Raw genomic sequence first — 18861 nt, forward strand, 5'->3', positions numbered from 1 at the left:
GCGTGGACGATTAGCCCCTGTCTAATTGGAAGAAGTGGCTTCAGATCCTGGCGCCATGGCTTCTCTCGCGTGGGTCTATTACACAGGTTACGGAGTACACAGGGTACGGAGAAGCTACTTGCACCCGCTATGGCGGGTTGTGGAGATGGTGGAGTAGGTTATTGTACTGTACGTACTGTAGTAGGATGGAGCAAACACCCGTGGATTGAAGTGGGTTTAGTGGGCTTTTGTGGGCTCTGTGGAGACAGTGGATTTAGTGGAGGTGTGGCTTGATACGAACTCGTCTGTCATCTCCGATTGCATTGTTGATCTCTGTGCCCGTATTTAAACAGAGTTTATTCCGTAAATGAAAGGGGTTGAAATGAAACGGTCGGTGGGTGGGGTTTTGTGGCTTTTGGGGGATGTGCTTAGTCGCCTGTCGTTATTTAACTTTACGCTTTATGTTTATGTTTATGTTTACATGAGGGTTTAGTGGTTTTTAGTTCGTGGTTTACATATGTGGCTTGGGAATGAGGGTGTTTGTTCTATTTTGGGGTTGGTGTTGTGCGTTTGTGGCTTGTGGTGAGTACTCCGTTCTGCGGGTAGTATAGGATAGGATAGCATCTACTGAGTTATATTTGTTCTATTGGGTTATTGGATAGAGGAGAGAATCGCAGTGAAGAGTACTCTAGTAGATTAAATTTCTGGCTTCGGCTCTAATCATAACATCCTAAGAGCAACGTTTCTATAGTAGAGAGCCAAGGTAGCCAACAGTAGCCTCGTAGGCCACATAGAAAACTGACGCATATCTGAGTAAAACAACCCAAAAGCTCAAGGATGAAAACGATAAGAGTAGCACATTCTCTGTCTTAATGGATAATGATTCTTAATGAAGAATGCTAGACAAATTGGAATACTCAATCTCAGAAACACCGAGTATAGATCGATGTTACTCAGCCGACAATAGTTCTCTTTGGTTCATTGCCGAATCCGTCCACGCAAAGCATAGCAAGTCGTCTTGCGACTTCGATAATATCTGCCCGACGTCTTGTACATGGAACATTTCCTTCACAATCTTTTTCTACGACTTGAAACCTCGATAGAACAGTACCCTTCGTTTTGTGCAAAACATGCGTTTTATCAAGCACAACTGCAAAGGGTTTGACCAGCATTTACCACGCCACAAATTGCTGTCAATCATAGCAAGCTCGGAAATTAAAGCACACAGACAATCTTCTGTACAAGTTGTGAAATAGTACATTTTGTGGCATACAATTCTGTCCTTGCCCCCAGTCTGATTCTTTTGAGTGTATAGCTCTAGAGATCCTTATCCCTTCAACATGTATGAGCCTAAGGAATTTGCCGGTGTTTTATTATGCACACTATAAGCTGAAGAGCTCTTTACCTCTTTCTTTTTGTCGATATAAAAACCACGGTCTAAATTTTATTGAGGCATTCAATTTGAGTGTAGGTAGATAAACAAAAAGCAAAAAGAAGCAAAAACATACAACAGTAAGGATTCGCTAGTGGTCACCCACCTAACTACTAACTTACCGGCGTGTGGATTAAGTACGGCTGAGCGGACGGGAAGCCCTGTTCTCCACACCCTATGGTCGTATGTACTGAATCCAACATGAAGGGGCGTTATATATTAGGTAGACTTACAAAGGCCTTTGATTAAGCCTCACTACTCTGTATGGTGTGTGGTTTATGTGCGGCCAGTATTCGGGTCGGTGTCACCCGGGTAGTTTATGGTGAGAGCCGCTTTATTTATTGAGCCGGAAGGAAATTATCAGTACAGTCCGCAGGTCTACACCAAGACCCCCATACAGCCTCAGAATTATGACACGCTTTTCGCGTATCTCTTTGGCATCACGGATCCTGGCCCATTCCTAGATATCTACACAACTACTCAGCCTAGCGCCTTCGCATGCGTCGAGCATCAACGCCGCGAGATTGTCCACCGCAAGAGACTACACGTGGCTTCTAATAAGCGTCCTAACTCTCGGGGTCCTGGGTCCTTGAACTAAGTGGTTCCTGCATCTTCTTGACCTCGGATAGCTATCTCGCTGGCCGGCATCGAGAGAAAGGGAACGAACTTGGAAATGCCCCTCTCACAATCAAATTTAGTTAAAAGTTCCCGATCAAGGTGCGAGAAGTCGAATTATAGTATCGTATTCCGAATATCTATAGGGATATAGCAGACTTTGTTGAATTCGGGAACGAGATGGTCTCTTAAGGCTATTGAGATAACGGCGAAGGCACTAGATAATCAAGCTGCTATTGATTAATAGGTATATAGTATATGGAGAAGTGTTAGATCCTATATAACGCTAGATAGAGAGTGGAAAATTAAGTACGATACCGACGTGCCGCCTCTAGAGAAGACGGCTTAGGATAGACTCCTAAGAAGTTAGGGACATTCTCGGGCAACAATCTACTATAAACCATGAATCCGAGGATCTATATCTTATATAGGGATTAGCTAGTAATAGAAAGACACTCAATATTACAAACTTTATAGGCTCTAAGGAGAGTGATCTTTAATATGTTATTTATATCCTATTCCTCGCGGACATCGTAGATAATCTCCGCCTTCTAGAGCGTACAGCCCACATTTTTACCATACATATAGTGGCCCAAATTAGTTTCACGAGGATAAGATTCGAGTTCCGAATCCTAGGCTTTAGCCTACCTTCCATTTTGTCATCCCCAACCCTAACAACCTCCTCGTGGGTGCTTTATATAGTCTAAAGAATGGTTCGAAGTAAGAACGACTCGTCCCTTTATAACCCAGCAACATCGGCATAGTCCCTAACTACACATGCAAACAATTTACAGTCATACCCGATAGACCAGCGTTCATAACGGAGCCAGGTATCCTATTTCCTTTAGAAAACATGGAATCTAAACCAGAGCTCGGCTCCTGTGGCTGCGAAACAAGTATTCGACGCAGCGCCGGTGTGCCCGAGGCTGCAATATCTTTGGCCTTTCACTAGAGCAGTACCAGGAGGGGTGAGAATCCTTACTTGTTCCTATATCTGTCACCTTTGTATCTAGAATTCTCACCTACGTATATCACCCACCCACGCTCATCCTAAGACAGAATTTCTCGCTGCTTTAGTCCCCAAGGCACCTGAGAATTGGGCGCGTAGGGGTTAAAAAAAAAAAAACATACAACAGTAAGGATTCGCTAGTGGTCACCCACCTAACTACTAACTTACCGGCGTGTGGCTTAAGTACGGCTGAGCGGACGGGAAGCCCTGTTCTCCACACCCTGTGGTCGTATGTACTTGCTATTGCATTAAAGGGGCCTAGATGCAGTAGTTTTCGAATTCAGTTTTACCTGCATACTCTTACGACTGGATTCCCTCGGTCCCAGACCGCTTTCTTAGAATAGACTTCGTACTTTACAATAGGACTGCTGAGACTGCAATGTCTGTATTTATACGAAACTAGGTATAGATCTGAGATGGAGTCAGGTCTAAGTAATAGATTTCTTTATTATATTCAAATTTCATGCGTGCAACTAGTTGAGTGCCCTAGTATGTGAGCTTCCCGCTATACATTAAGATAGAAACCCGACAAACTGGAAGAGCGAGGCATCCTCAATGCGCTCCACACGCTCTAGTTCGGCATAGCTACCCTTAATAGCATCAAAATGATAATAGAAAACACCATCATAGAAAACAAACATGCTGGGCAGTCCGCGCGGGACGAGAGTGATGCAGTCGCGCGGCTCAGACACAAAGCCAATAGTGTAGTTCCGCTCGCAGCGCGGGCACCGAGTGGACGCAGTATGCTGTCGACATTCTTCATCCAGATACTCAGCACACCCGGCAGGCATTATAACAGTCAGGAACATGCCGTCGTCGGAGACGATCCGTGTTTTCCCATCATGCACGGAGAGCTCGAAGGTCAATCCATCGCTGTATGGATTTCCACGGAAGACGAGCTTGTCTTCGGGTGAGTGTTCGGCATTGCCCATCCACAGGCCCCCGATGGGGTACATGAGGAATTGTTGGTCCGGCTGGTAGAGATCGATTCCATCGGCGGAGATGGGGTTGTCGGCGCTGATAACCGGGCTGGCGAGCGGTGAGATGGTTGGAGGGGTCTCGCCCCAGTCTGGCTCCGGGTCAATCTGCACCTTGAGTGCATTGTCAATGCTGTCTGTCCATTTCCCCTGTGAGGAAAGGTACTTTTGATTATGTTGTATGTAGAACACGTCGTCTGGATAGTCCGGGTGACTAGTGAGGTTGCCGATATAGGTGCGATTGCATATTATCTGTTCTTCGTCATCAGACAGATGGAATAAAGTTCCGCGACTGTGGCGGTCGCGGTGTAGCTCAAAGTCGCTGCCATTGTAATGAATGGCAATAAAATGGCCCGTGACTATGAAGCGGAACGGTCGTCTGAAATCCTCGTATTCCATGGTACCAATCCGACTTTGCACTTCCTATGACCAAAGTGTACTTTTCTTCTGAACAGCAAAGTCCCACTGGACACGCGGAAAGGGGGATGCAAGTGCGCGATCTTGTCAGATTGTCAGAACTACTAGGCAATTATACGTGACTTGCCATAACCATCACAGTTCTGCCTAAAATTGCGGGGCGGTGACCTGAAATGCGATAACCGCATTCCGATTTTATTTTTTGGGAAGTCGTAAGAGTAAGGTTAGACTTATATAATCTGTATTTCCTCCTCGTTAACTTATCTCACGGTTGCAAGATAAAAGAAAGCCATTCTGGTGTACGCGGCAATCTCAACACGTTACAGTACATAAGGTTCGTATATTCGTGCCTCGTTGATTTACTAAGGGGAGAGGCATAGAGAAGAGACTACATCGTATTCCTCTTCTTCTGCCCCTTATATCTTAGACTTTTCCATAATGGTATATCTATCTGTTCTATCCAGGAAGAGAAACAGGTCAAGTTGAGGTTGAGAGACATGGCACTATCCTAGCGCTGTTTGATATCGTGGATGGGGATCGGAAGGTGGCAGTTGTGCGCGAAAGTATAGAGCACAACAAGATTTTGCTGTTTATGAACTCGAGATGGCGCAGGCATCAATATGTTCTTGATATCACTGTAACTCCTAGTGCGGACTTGTCACTGTTAAGGCTTTCATACATGCGGCTATGTCTGTGTTTCTGTGAGCTAAGAGTAGATCAGGCTGCTGTTGTGATGATTTTATCAGATTGAGTGTATAGGGGGTTATAAGAGACACTGCGTTCCAGCGGGCAAGAATGTGTTAAGGGAAATTGGAAACTACAGGTCTGTTTTTAACGACCTCGTTTAGATGGCTTGGTAGCAACTCTGTGGTTGCGATCCCCATTTAACACTGTGAACGCGTTAGGCCAGGTAATGTGAGGTCCCATGATGAGGTCTTCTCGACTGTTATTGTAATAATGTTAATGATATCGGTAACATTTACTGGAAGACCGGTAAGTTAACCATGCAATATCACCTACTGTATCCCGTTATCCGATCTCCTTCGCGTGATTAATTCTCTTTGTCGCCCCCAAATACCTCGGTTGTATTCTTTGCCACCGGTTTGGTGTAGAGACCCTATACAGGGTGAATCGAAATCGTTTTCACCACCTCGCTCTCATATAATCTGTCTCGAACGCTATTCCGAAACACGTTAATCCAATTCAATTCTGACTTGGCTGGGTTTCAAGTATTGAATTGTAAAAGATTCTATAAATTTCTTGTAGTATAGCCCTGAATGCTGGTATCTCACAGCCTCCTATTACGTATTACGCACATCGGCGTAGATCCTTCCTATTGACACCAACTAGGGTACAAAGTATATACAACCATCCATATCAAAAGATTATGTGAGCGAGGAGCAGATGGGGATATGAAGAACATCGATGGCATAACTTACCAGGAAGTTCCAGAATGTGCGAAACGCTACCCCAACGATTGGCATGTAGAGCCTAAATTGGGATCGTTTTTTTTTTCCTTTTTTTGAGCTCAAGGATCAACCTACGATGTAGCGGACTGGCAACGAACGGCATTTCGAGCTGCACCTGGGTCTCCATCCTTGTTATGTCCAGTCTTGCTCCTCGACAGTATGGAGGTGACAAGCCAATGCCCTTGATCGCTTCCACTACAATACGGACCGAGACAGTCGCATCAGGGGTTAGGAGTAGAGTAACTGTAATAAGCATAGCGTGTTTCGAAAGAGAGGTTGAGAAAGAATCTCTATGTGTAAGTGGTGAACCTGATTCCAATCCATCCTGTATCGCATTAGTCGCGTTAGATGATGCTAATGAGAAACAAAACGTGCTCTATAACCTTAACAGATGGTACCAAAATACCACTGAATTGGGCGGCTGGCCTAATGGTAAGGCGTTTGTTTTCGGTCCTGTTCACAAAAAATTGCAGGTTCGATCCCTGCGTCGCTCATTCGTTTCTTTTTTGCTTTTTTTTTTCTTTTTATTCCCCCATTACTTCTATCTATTTTTCCTTTCCTATTATATTCTTACAATTGCCTATGAAGGATGTTTGATCACTATCCTCAACGTCTTGGGCCTACAATCAAGTATAAAAAGGTAGAGATCTTTCGCGGGTGTGTGATAGGATATATATACATGTTGAATCATCGAATAATTAGGTATACGTACACCTCATCTCAATAATAGGAAAAATTAGCAGACAAAGTAATTGACTCAGATTCAACTCCATAACCTTGCAATCGCTAAATGCAGACAAGAGAACAACAAAGAAACCAAATACCAAAATGCAACCTCTGAATCCGAATCTGAATCAGAATCAGATCATATATCTGCCGAGGCACTAGTCCTCCTTCCCCTTCTAGCATAAGCCAACTCCTGCTCCTGGCGCCACGAACACTCATCCCGGAATTCACAAATCCGACACTTCCACGCATCCATAACCTCCACACCGCGGGGATCGCGCTCACCACGCCACCAGGTCATCTGGTCGGATAGGTAGGAGGTCATGGTCGTAGGATCGTAGAGGAATGATCGACTTCCCAGGTGGCGGGATTGAGACTCATCCTCAGCGGCGGAAGAGAGGTACCGGGCCGTGAGGACCGGGGAGAGGAGGGTTTGATACTCCTCGAGAATTTCTGGTTGGGAGGTTGATGGTATGGATGGTGCGATGGATGTAGAGGTTGCTTCTGGGAGGAACGTGAGGCGAAGTTGGTCTTTCATGAAAGCCCATAGACGGGAGAGGGTATTGTGTGTCATGAGGATGCTGGTTGAGTCTTGGCTGGCGGGAGGGCTTGACGCTGGGTTCTTTGCGTCTGGTGTGGGACTCGCTTCGCATTCCTCGGAAGAAAGTGCATCGAAGAATTCATCGTTCAGTCCGCCGACTTCCGAGACGAATGCATTCGTGAATGAACTTTCCGGATTGAAGTTATACCGAGCAGCGAGGACGTCGATCGTCACATCGTCGCTTGTAATGAGACGGTTGAGCATGTGATAATAGAGCTGCAACTGGAGAAGAGTAGGCCGAAATCCGGTACTCTTAACAGTCGGTATAGACCGACTGGCCTTGGTCTTGACATCCGTCATGTAGACCCGGGGGAGACCATAAACCTCCGCAGGCAATTTCAGCTCCAGCTCCTCTGGAACAGCCACCTCCTCACCACCACCCTGACCCCATTCAGGAAGGCTCCTCCCGCCCTGCGCAGAAGAAAGCAAAAAGTCCGACAAAGACATCTGATACTCAGGCAACGCAGCCCTCGAAGCGGCAAGATCAGCATAATACCCAGCAGCTGTCCCCTCAAGCCCAGGATCCGGACACTCATAAGACAATTGATCAATAACCCCATTAACAATTTCCCCATCAACAAGGCCCCAAACCTCCATCTCACGCGTAACACCATACTCACGCAGCATGCGCAAACCCTGGATAATATTCCAAATCCGAAGGCCCCACGCATCCTCCTTCGTCGTAATCTCCACTGGGACAGTCGTATAAATCTCATCCTCGAGAGTCTTATGCACAGAACTACCCCTCAGCATAGCAGGAGTGCGCTTCTTCCGTCCATGCTTGGTAAGAGTATACCAATACTGCAGCTCACACCAAGCAGGCGAAACAAGGTCCGTAACTGAAAACGCTTTATTGGGATGTCGGCGGAACCGTTCAACGGGCGATCGAGTGTCGAGTGCCGTAACGTCGGGATCTTGCTGCATCCATTCCTGCTCGCGTGCTGCGCTACGCTCACGCTCTATTGTTCTGCCTTCCGTTGAATTGGAGTGCTCGACTAATCGCTTCGGATAGATGTTGTCAGCTCAATTCGGGCCACGCACCACATGGGCAGAAAGGGAAAGTGAAAAAAGCATACCAAACGGGCTGGCCCTGTTGCTGTTGCCAGCGCGCGGACTTGCACTTGCACTTGTACTCGCCCTACTCGCCATCCTGCCAGACCCGCCCGCGCGACCTGATTGACCCTGTTGGCCCGACCGCCATGGTGAACGGGACGCTTCCCGGCCCAGCACCTTAGGTAGCCGTGTACCTGTACCCGGTTCCGCAAAGCCAGCGCCATCCTCGATATCGACAAGGAGGGCTTCAATTACCGTGGGATGGAGAGATTCGAGGTCTGGATCGGGGATCTCCGATCTTGTGGATGTTTGTTCCGGGGCGGTCGAGGTCGAGGTCGGGATTGGAGTCGGGATGGGAGTGGCGGGCTGGACGGTCGCGTGTTCCGCGACGGCTTTGAGGAGGTCGTCTAGTAATTCCTCTTCGTCTGTGTTGAAGTCGGAACCGTAGTTGGAATCTTGGTCAGTTCCGTACATGTCTGAAGTTCATGTTGAAGGTGATGTTGAAGATGAAGTAGAGTAGGATGCGTCATTGCATTAAGAATTCCGGAGTTGTGAGTGGCTGACATTACTAGCTATCCATGTAGCTAATTATTAACTTATATTCAACTTGACCGACAATAAGAAACAAAATCTATTGATCTAACATGGTATCAAATGCAACGCTAACTATAACCCAAATCTATAAATCTAAAATCTATACAAAACCCTCTCTCCTCTTCTCGACATCCAACATTCAAATTCAACATCACACAGTCCCAGCAATCAACGCACGCCCCAACCCAGCAACCTCCCTAACCCTCTCCTCCTCAGCAATCTCGGCAAGCAAGACCTCCTTAGCAGCCTTCTGATTCAACCAACTCAAATAAGTCTGCCACCCAACGGCAATAACACCCGAAAACACATTCCGGAATTGCGCTGGCACATACATAAAGCTAAACGCCGTAACAGCCGGCCAGAGCTTAACGCTGTTCGTAATACTAACCGGCAAAGCCTTCTTCAGCCGCTCGTATGTCTCCTCCATCGTCGCACCGCCGAGGACCGAGTGCACGCTGAAGAAGTAGGTGTTGAAAACGGGCGTGAAGCACACTTGCTGCACGATGACTTTTGTTAGGATTGAGAGGATTTTGCTGGGGTAGTTGAAATGGTTGCCGAGGAACATGAACCTGTTGATTTTAGTTCAATTCAATTCATACCACGTTCGTCATATTGGGAGGAGGGAGGCCTTACCAGTTATAAGAAGGAATACTCGACCCAGCCCCGACAACCAAATGCCGCATCGTTCTATATGGGTCATACCCAACAGTCCTAGGCCCGTCATCCCCATCTCCATCCCCATCCTCAGCTTGTGCGTGTGGCTGTGGCTGTGCCTGCGCATCACCTTTCTCAGGTAATATTTCAGCCGGGAAAAGCATCTGCGCACTCAAATCACCGCATAGGTAAATAACAATCGAACTCCAAAACTGCGTCGTGTACGGCCTCTCATTTTGCACGCGCGCATACCACCTCCCGACCTTCCCAATCGGACCCGCCTTGATCATTTCGCGGAAACCACGAGAGCGCGTTATGGAGTGTGTGGAGGGTGGTGTTGCTGCGCCTGCAGATGCGGCGAATGCATTTGATGGTTGCGGCGGGGAGGCATGGGTGTGTGAGTGTGAGTGTGTAGTCTTATGTGTGGTATTCGAACCCAGTTCCTCATTGACTGCCTTTTTATTTGTATTCGTGTTCTTCGACTGTGCAGAATCAGACTTGTAGCGCTCGCAGCGTGTTCGGCGCAAAGGGTGGAATCCGGGGGTTATCGGTCGCGGTCGGAGGCGGAGGGATCTTGGACCGAGGGATTTGGGAAGAGGTGTCATTTTGGGGGGTTTGGTCTATACATCTATTTGCAGAAGAGATACGTATAGGAAATAGGTAAAAAAAAAAAATAGAAAGAGTGGCAGGAGGTTGTAATACAGAAGTTCAAGATCTGATCTTGTGGCGGGAAAGCCGAGTGTCGGGTGAATGCAGTGCCGGGTGAGAACTCCGATGTGCTTATGTTATGTCTATGTTATTATTTTAGCTGTTTGTTAAATGTTGGATGTTGAAGATTGGATATTGAGTATCGTATTGTATTATTTTTTAAATTAATCAACGCCAGATCTATATAGATGCAAGACCATAAACACATAAGCGGCCATCCCCAGCGTGAGATCTCAAGATGACCAACCACATCGGGTATCAAAACAAAAGCAGATGCAGATGCAAAACAAGGGAGGCATTTTTGGGGGTAGGTAAGGGCAATAGAAACTAAGATTATAGCGACAAAGGCAAGCATAAATGACCAAGTCGAACAAAATGAGAAGAGGGGATGCACAGCAACCGCCTAGTTCTTGAAAGACTCACGAGTATTGACACGGTCAATATCGTAGGGATTACCCTCGTAAGTAACCGAGCGATGCAACGAGCCAGCAGTGCGAGTTGAAGCAACCGAGTGAGCATGACTGCGTATGCGCTGCGCAGAAGGAAGCTGACCAACACCATCCTCCGACTCACTGGACACAGAGCTATCAGGGACAGGTGCCTCAGTGCGGTCATATTCAACCTTCTCCTCCTCAGCAGGAGTAGTATCGGCTTGTTCCTGGACCTTGCGCATGAAGGCCTCGGACTGGGCGGCGAACTTGCAGCGAGTCCGGATTGCAGGGCCGTACTTGTAGAAGAGGAAGGGGAAAGGCACGCAGGCGAGAGCGAGGAAAGCTGGCACGGAGGATGCCCAGTGGATGCCGAGATTCTGATACATATAGGTGGTGAAGAGGGGGAAAACGGCACCGAAGAGGGAGCGTAGGACGGAGTTTGCGGCTAGGACGGAGGCGGCGAAGATAGTGTAGGCGTCGATAAGGTAGTTCATGATTCCTAGGAAGACGAGAACCATGCCGAAGCCGAAGGGGACGCCGGCGGCGATACTAGCCATAAAGTGGATTGAGGTGTAGTTTGTCCAGGCGAACCAGAAGAGACCAACCGGGATAGCGATAGCGGCGATTAAACATGGGGGGAGGCGGGCTTCGGGGGGTGCGAATCCGTTATGTTTGTCGGAGGTTTTGATATAGCGCTTGTTATCCCAGAGGGTGTAGACCACTGCGATTAACATGCCGACCATAATTCCAAGGAAGGCGAGACCGCTAACGCCTTGGTTCCAGCCCCGCGACTGTTGATAGACGATAGGGAAGGCTGCGAACATCATGTATAGGGTACCGTAGACGATAGCCATATATAGTGATAGGAGGAAGACGATAGGTTCGCGGAATAGCAAGATCCAAGGGCGAGAAAGCGAGATCTTAAAGGAGTTCTTAAGGGAGACCTTGCCCTGATCAATGTCGATCTTGCTGCGATAGATCTTTCCAGACAGCTTTGAGAGTCTCTCAGCACGGCGGCGCAAAAGAACAGGCGCATAGGTCTCGGGGATCAACAGAGAACCCATAATCCATACTGCTCCAGAGAATGCAGCCAAGAAACCAAGGACCCATCTGAATCCAGCGTTCATACCGAGGAACCCTCCAATAATCGGGCCCAAAACTGGGCCCAAGAAGGGAGCAGCTGCGAAGAGGGACATGGCGACACCACGCTGCCTAGCGGGGAACATGTCGGCAATGACACCACCGGCATTGGTCAAAGGCGAGGAACCAAATGAACCAGCAAAGAATCTCAGGATAATAAGAGTCCAGCTATTCTGAGCACCAGCAGCACCAGCGTTGAAAGCCGTAAGAGCAGCATAGGTGGTAACGAAAAGAATCTGGCGACCGTACAGCTCACTAAGCGGAGCCCAGAGCAAAGGACCAATCTATAAAAGAAAGCGTTAGAACCAAGTCCAAGACGAAAACCAAGCTGGAGCATTCACATACCGCAAAACCCAAAACGAAAAGCGAAACACCAAGAGTAGCCAGCTCTTTCCCTATACCGAAATCGATCATGATCTCCTGAATACCGCCAGTATAGGCGGACGAAACCAAAGCAACAGCCAGTGTAGCAATAGCTACGAGCATAGTAAACGACCACTTCTTGGCCTCGCTGAAGTTCATGGGATTGCGAGGATCATTGGGGATCCATGTTACGGCGAATGGGTCGTCGTCTGTTCCTGCGCCGGGGTATGGGTGGTCGATGACCTCTTGTGTGACGACACCTTGGTCAAAGACCAAGCGCCAGTATGGGATCTTAGTTGGTGCGGCGGTCTCGATCTTTTCGATCTGGGGTTCTGTGTCGGCTGCCATGGTGGCAGGTGGATGTCGAGTCGACTCTCGGGAGTGGTGTTTATTGACTTAAGGTGGGGAGGTGAGAGCTGTTTTTGTTGTAGACCCTGAGACCGTTTGCGGGGGTCTGGTGGGATAGTCCTAATTAGGTATTAGGTAGGTGGGATGGGAACCGATGTGGAAGAGTAGAGTATCAGATTGCAGGCTAGGTTTATTATATAGACTGGCCCTTTTGCAGGATTCCCTCCGTGGCGATTTTCTAAGCTAAAAAATCATCTTATGAATCTTGATGCAATTATGAACTTATGCAGAGTGGAGATGGAGGCCGAATGCGGTCTGTTATCTCCGGTGCAATTTGAGGAACTTATATTCTGTTGCAATATATCATTATATCATAGTCTAGTTGTATAGTGTAATCAATAATATAATTGCTAATTGCTTGCACTGGCAGACGCAACTGTAGATACAAGTATATGCCGTACACCATGCATCAGACTCTCCGATGCCACGTGTCCACGTGACTTATGAAACCATGCCAAGCTGCCACTCGGGTATGCGGCATCGCCGTGATTGGTCGGTGCCCTTACCTTTCCATGGTTTTAATCTTGAAAATCTTTAAACCTGCAATGTTCTCGCATATTCTGGCCTTATGCAACCTTGGGATCTCGCATTTTTGCACATCTTTGCACCATGGGCTGTCGGAGTACCTGACCGATACCCTACTCTACCGGTATCTCAGAATAAATCAAAGTTCTCGGGCCACCACATGGCCAGATAATCTCCGGTGCACGTCCATGCTCTGGCCCTTATGTCCGTTCCTCGAGCCCAAGCTTACCTACGGTACAGTGCTTTCTAATCATTGTCGGACCGGGGGCAAAGCTCCAACTCCGACTTTATGATGCACAAGGGCCTGATCTGCATAACTGACTCGCCGAAATCTGACTCATATCAGATTGACGCAACCTTGGGGTGCATAACATTATCGTGGCGTAGGGTTGTGCGTCACTACATCTGACATTAAGACATGCCCATTGGTAGCGAGCTACGTATATACATGCATTCTGACCGCCTCGTATACTCAACCTTGCATTCCCGAAAACATGACAACCCCGAATGCACGGCTTACAATCCCGACAATACAATCCCCGACAGTAGTACAATCCCCGAAAACACTACAAGTCCGCAAAGCAAACTAATAGCGAGAATACATGATCCAAAATCAAGTTTACAAACTCCAATACCACAATCAAGGTCATATCAGATACTGTACCTTGGAGAAACCGAGTTCAAGGTCACGCCACAAGGCCCATTAACCCAAAGTGGTTTCCCCGACCGGTGACGCCGCAGCCGGTGAGGCTTGCAGGCAGCAAAAGGAAACAGCGCTTCTAGCGTGTAAGCTAGAAGTTTCTATCGTATTGAAGTGGGTAGGTTTTGTGCCTTAGGCCGGTGGCTTTGTGGCCTTAGGCTGCATTTCTGTTGCTGTCATCTCTGGACCCACAGGTTGTGGTACTTGTAGGGGGGAATGATATTGGCTTGATCTTGATTCTCACGTCATAATATCATTTCAATCTGGGATGGCTTATTTATTGTGCTAATACATACCGTTATTTTGATTTTAAGCTGAATATAATCATCGAGACGAGGAAGATCACAAAAGCAAAAAGCGTGTTAAAGTCACTCGGTCCCACTTCAAGATTGTACTGTGCAGAGTATGGAGTAACGTCACTATGGAAATAGACGCCTCGATAATAAGGCGGCAATATCCCCCCAGATTCAACGTGTTCCATTCCACTATTGGTCAAACCTGGAACTGCAGTACACAAAGCAAAAGTCTAGAACTCCATACACATAAGTCATCGACTCGGAAGCTCATCTCACCCACTCAACCCATCCGTGCACCGCATCGCCACAGTGGAAGATGATCCCGGTTAAGTTACAATCAACCTACCGTAGACCCTACACAGTACATTATGTTACTAGTGATACTGTAACAAGTAACAAGTTTCCTTATGTCCAAGACCCTCTCGAGTTCTTTATTGGTAGTCATGAGACCTCAACCCAATCACATTCTCGGTCGTCGACTCTTCCAAGGCAACGAGATACATGCATTGAGTTAGCTATGACTCATACTGATATAGTCACCTGCCAAGCATCCATCCCACTGTACTCAATCTCAGCAGGAGGGCTGCCCATGTCTCCCGTGGGGATTAATTATGACGTTGTGAGCTCATTGTGACTCTTTCCTGTTTCCTGTTTGTCCTGCTGGAACTGGACTGGGGCCCCTGTCGGGTTTGTAGCCTGTTTGGCTGATATGTGGGTACTTGTGTGGCGGCTCGTTCTGCTCCTTGTGGGAATAATCGTGTATTGCTTGTACGTTCAGCCTTGGACCCTGGGTTTAGGTGGGATATCTAGCTGTAAGTGTAGAAGTTGTCTAGAGAATCGTTCAGGCTGCTGGAATGTTCCATTCCAAGGGCTGTTCGAGGTAGAATCACACCCTGTGGATGGTCACTCTACTGTTATTCAGCCAGATGATGGACGGGCATATCTTGAGAACCGACATCGCACGAGTACGAGCGAGATACTCGAATGGCTATATGTCTACTGTTGTCACAACGTATTCAGACAATTACTTGTACAAGTTCATTCAATGTGCAGGTTGAGCCCCGGCTACGTCGGATAATTCTCGAGGACCACGACGCCTGGGTCTTACTCTCGCTTCAGAGACGGGTATCAGACGTCTCTGTTTCTTTTCACCTTGTACATTTATTCCGTACTTGACTGTTCATCTTAATATTGCTACGCACAACACTCAAACCATATGCAGAGGGAGGTTGTGGTGTAATCATCCGAGGCGGGCATCGGTATCTCGAGACGTCGTTTGGCTACTGGGATAGACTAATTGGGGGTAGGATAGAGACAGATGGATCTTTGTATGAGGACTTGGTTACTTCGTTGTTCGAGATGGGAGGGGTCGCGGCTCAGTGTGTCACGAGGTTGTGGCTGATGGACTTAGTGGGACGTTGAAATAGTTGAAGGTAGGATGCGACCGTGAGCTGTCAGGGATCAGACCAGACTGAGGTCAAGTCATCGCGACCAAAAGCCACGCCAAGTGGGGTATCCCTCGCAGAGTCGTGTCAGGATAACAAGCTACGCGTTACAGAGAAGTTTGGAAAGAAGTGATTGGAAGAATCATAGATATCGCATTTCGCGTCTATGCCATGAGCTGATGCGCGCTAAGGCATCAAGTTAAGAGAGATCCCTTTTAATGTACATGCCCATGACCGATTCATTCCGGACAGTAGCATCGAATCCCAGGGAGAAAACAGCAAAATCAGAGAAACCCAGTTCCCGAACCCATTGATATTGGAAAGCAAACCCATCATGTATCGCCAGTCATGATAAAAGATAAAAACAAAACCCCATTATCGCCTTTAAAACCAGCTCGTATTAGAGATGAAGAGATTACGAGCGCTCGCCACGGAGACGGCGGGCCAGCTGGATGTCCTTGGACTGGATGGTGACACGCTTGGCGTGGATGGCGCAGAGGTTGGTGTCCTCGAAGAGGGAGACCAGGTAAGCCTCAACGGACTCCTGGAGAGCACCAATGGCGGAGGACTGGAAGCGGAGGTCGGACTTGAAGTCCTGGGCAATCTCACGGACCAGACGCTGGAAGGGGAGCTTGCGGATCAGGAGCTCAGTGGACTTCTGGTAGCGACGGATCTCACGGAGAGCGACGGTACCTGGGCAAATTAGCAGCTGAATGAGACGACGATGACAGCGATGGGAACTTACCGGGCTTGTAGCGGTGGGGCTTCTTGACACCTCCGGTGGAGGGGGCGGCCTTGCGGGCAGCCTTGGAAGCGAGCTGCTTACGGGGAGCCTTGCCACCAGTGGACTTACCTGTTTGGGTTGTCAGCATGATGTTCTCGGAAACGCGTCCACGCGTCGACACGTCTTCTCCTTTCTTCGTCTGATGAAGTCACATGACCAGATTGAAGAAAGTGAAAGAAAGTGATGATGTGGATAAGATGAGATGATGAAATACTCACGGGCAGTCTGCTTGGTACGAGCCATGATGATTTAATGGATAGTTTTGATGAAAAAACTGTTGTCGGAAGATGGATGAGGAAGGGAAGTGAGAAGTGGGTGGGGGAAGAGTATTTGTAGGAACGGGGGAGGGGGGAATGATCTGAGAGAACAGGCAGACGAATCAGATTGCTTGCCAGGCAGATCAGAATCACAGCACGGAAGAAAGACACCGCCAAAGTCTGATTTGCAATCGATGCTGATTGGTCAGTTGAATTGCCAGAGATGGTACACTAAGCGAGATTCTGGCCAATGAGAGCTCAGGATCACGGAGTATAGAATGCTTCATCCTGGAATTCCTGATCTCGAGCTCAAAGTGGGCTGGGGATTCAATTAATCGATTCTGAGCTATTCAGCATGCTTTGGAATGTATTTTCCCTTGTTTATTTCCCGTGATTAGCATTGTTGGTGGTGTACCGAAGAAGGATCAGAGATTACTTGGGCCAAAGTTGGAGTTGCCGAATTGAGAGGATCCCGGTAGATCAGACCAGGCCCGGGATCCTCCACTCCCATTGGCTGATCTGATGACTAGCGCGTGATTTCCCAACGCGCCCTCCCTCTCGTCTGATACAAATATCCTCTGCCCCATACCCTTCTCTTCCCTCAATCTCGACAACTCCAACAACAACCTTTCCCCTTTTTACAAACTTTCTTAAATCACACAACATGTCTGGCCGTAAGTGATCCACTCTTCTCTTCTCTCAACGTGTTCTAACGCGTCTTCTATAGGTGGCAAAGGTGGCAAGGGTCTCGGAAAGGGTGGCGCCAAGCGTCACCGCAAGATCTTGCGTGACAACATCCAGGGTATCACCAAGCCCGCTATCCGCCGTCTCGCTCGCCGTGGTGGTGTCAAGCGTATCTCCGCCATGATCTACGAGGAGACCCGCGGTGTCCTCAAGACCTTCCTCGAGGGTGTCATCCGTGACGCCGTCACCTACACTGAGCACGCCAAGCGCAAGACCGTCACGTCTCTTGATGTTGTCTACGCTCTCAAGCGCCAGGGCCGTAAGTTCTTCTGTCTGTTCTCTGTCTTGACCTCGTGCTAACATCCCTTTCTCAGGTACCCTCTACGGTTTCGGTGGCTAAATCATTTGTGCTTTTCTTTTCCGGGCTGGTTCTACGGTATGACGGGACGTTGGGGTGTTCTCTGATTTATTTTACTACAATCGTCATGGGTCTCTGGGTTTGCTTTTTACACTCGATTACCACTATTGCGCGTCCACTACGGTCTGCTAGTGTTCGCTTCTGAGCTTTTTTGTATCATAGCGGCCTTCTTCATTACGGCTGGCACCTCCATGGTGGGATCTTGCACTTTGTGCGATCCGATACGAATACAATCAAAACTTCAAACAATCATTCAATCATCGATTAATTCATATGTAGTCTGGTATTTCCTCTGTAATGGCGCGTTTGTGTTGTGTGTCTTGGTGGGGTGTTGAACTGCGCGTTCTTGATCTCGACGCGTTGTTTTGGTAGCCTCAGGCCATTGTCACCTCGCATGTCAGTTCTTGTAGTGGATATCGCCTTGTAATTCAGTTCCGTTCGTATTTGAGCCAGTGGTTCTTCTCGTGATTGTGTGTCATGTATGATTACCTGTTGCAATCTTGCCAGGTAGTTCTGGTACATGTAGTAGACTGACAGTCTATGGTGGCTTGGTGTACTGCTCTCAGGTGGTTGTTAAAATGGAGTGTTTTATCTTTAGCTTATGGACAGATATCTCCGGTCCCAATTTCCTAAAAATAAAGCCAAGGTGTAAGGTTGGGGTGGAAAGTGGTGGGTATATGCATTGTACTACCGGATGAGATATATATATGAAAGTATAGACATCCCGTAACCTGAAATCAACCACCCATAATGCTTATATGGAGCTACTATAGTGCCACACCGTCGGTAACCCGATACAATACCGCCCAAAGGAAAATTAATGTACATCGACAAGTAATTGTGGCGTGGTAGCCCAAAAAATGAAGTTGCTGTATAGTTCAAGTTGAACCCCCGTTTTGGGGGGGTTCAACTGGTCTTGGCACTGCGACCGAGGTACAAACAACCATCCCAACCAATACCACACGAGCATGCCACCGAGAAGACAAAGCGAGAAAAACAACTAAACACAAAAATCCCACGATGAATCTACAAGGAAACTGAGCAACAAAGCAGAAAAATGAAGCCGCAGAGATGACATAGGAGGTTTGATATGGCTACAACCCCAACAGCACAGCGTCTATCCATTATCCACGGACAGCCGCCGAGGCGATTCATCCACCAGACAAGGAAGATCGA

At 47.9% G+C, this 18861-nt stretch overlaps 7 protein-coding genes across 7 annotated transcripts; 2 read left to right on the forward strand and 5 right to left on the reverse strand.

Annotated features, from left to right (window-relative positions):
• Positions 1-1319: 1319 nt before the first annotated feature.
• PENARI_c005G10457 (uncharacterized protein) lies at positions 1320-2009 on the forward strand (the record flags this gene model as incomplete). Its single annotated transcript, XM_022630008.1, has 2 exons — positions 1320-1346; positions 1788-2009. 2 exons carry the CDS (start codon positions 1320-1322, stop codon positions 2007-2009), a joined length of 249 nt encoding a protein of 82 aa, XP_022490200.1.
• A 1538-nt stretch (positions 2010-3547) lies between these two features.
• On the reverse strand, positions 3548-4411 carry PENARI_c005G02649 (uncharacterized protein; the record flags this gene model as incomplete). Its single annotated transcript, XM_022629635.1, has 1 exon — positions 3548-4411. The coding sequence occupies one exon, from the start codon at positions 4409-4411 to the stop codon at positions 3548-3550; it is 864 nt and encodes a 287-aa protein (XP_022490491.1).
• Positions 4412-6763: 2352 nt separating this feature from the next.
• PENARI_c005G08229 (exonuclease V) lies at positions 6764-8752 on the reverse strand (the record flags this gene model as incomplete). Its single annotated transcript, XM_022629893.1, has 3 exons — positions 6764-6771; positions 6838-8220; positions 8302-8752. 3 exons carry the CDS (start codon positions 8750-8752, stop codon positions 6764-6766), a joined length of 1842 nt encoding a protein of 613 aa, XP_022490332.1.
• A 271-nt stretch (positions 8753-9023) lies between these two features.
• Positions 9024-10131, reverse strand: PENARI_c005G00860 (Mpv17/PMP22 family protein; the record flags this gene model as incomplete). Its single annotated transcript, XM_022629557.1, has 2 exons — positions 9024-9441; positions 9575-10131. The coding sequence occupies 2 exons, from the start codon at positions 10129-10131 to the stop codon at positions 9024-9026; spliced, it is 975 nt and encodes a 324-aa protein (XP_022490493.1).
• Positions 10132-10637: 506 nt separating this feature from the next.
• Positions 10638-12516, reverse strand: PENARI_c005G01522 (MFS transporter; the record flags this gene model as incomplete). The annotated part of the gene is made up of 2 exons (XM_022629586.1): positions 10638-12089; positions 12151-12516. 2 exons carry the CDS (start codon positions 12514-12516, stop codon positions 10638-10640), a joined length of 1818 nt encoding a protein of 605 aa, XP_022490532.1.
• Positions 12517-15957: 3441 nt separating this feature from the next.
• On the reverse strand, positions 15958-16569 carry hhtA (histone H3; the record flags this gene model as incomplete). Its single annotated transcript, XM_022629534.1, has 3 exons — positions 15958-16235; positions 16288-16395; positions 16545-16569. The coding sequence occupies 3 exons, from the start codon at positions 16567-16569 to the stop codon at positions 15958-15960; spliced, it is 411 nt and encodes a 136-aa protein (XP_022490416.1).
• Positions 16570-17247: 678 nt separating this feature from the next.
• PENARI_c005G04386 (histone H4) lies at positions 17248-17667 on the forward strand (the record flags this gene model as incomplete). Its single annotated transcript, XM_022629711.1, has 3 exons — positions 17248-17257; positions 17311-17586; positions 17642-17667. 3 exons carry the CDS (start codon positions 17248-17250, stop codon positions 17665-17667), a joined length of 312 nt encoding a protein of 103 aa, XP_022490247.1.
• Positions 17668-18861: the final 1194 nt, after the last annotated feature.

Source organism: Penicillium arizonense (assembly GCF_001773325.1).
Source record: "Penicillium arizonense strain CBS 141311 chromosome Unknown PENARI_contig005, whole genome shotgun sequence".
Taxonomy (NCBI): domain Eukaryota; kingdom Fungi; phylum Ascomycota; class Eurotiomycetes; order Eurotiales; family Aspergillaceae; genus Penicillium; species Penicillium arizonense.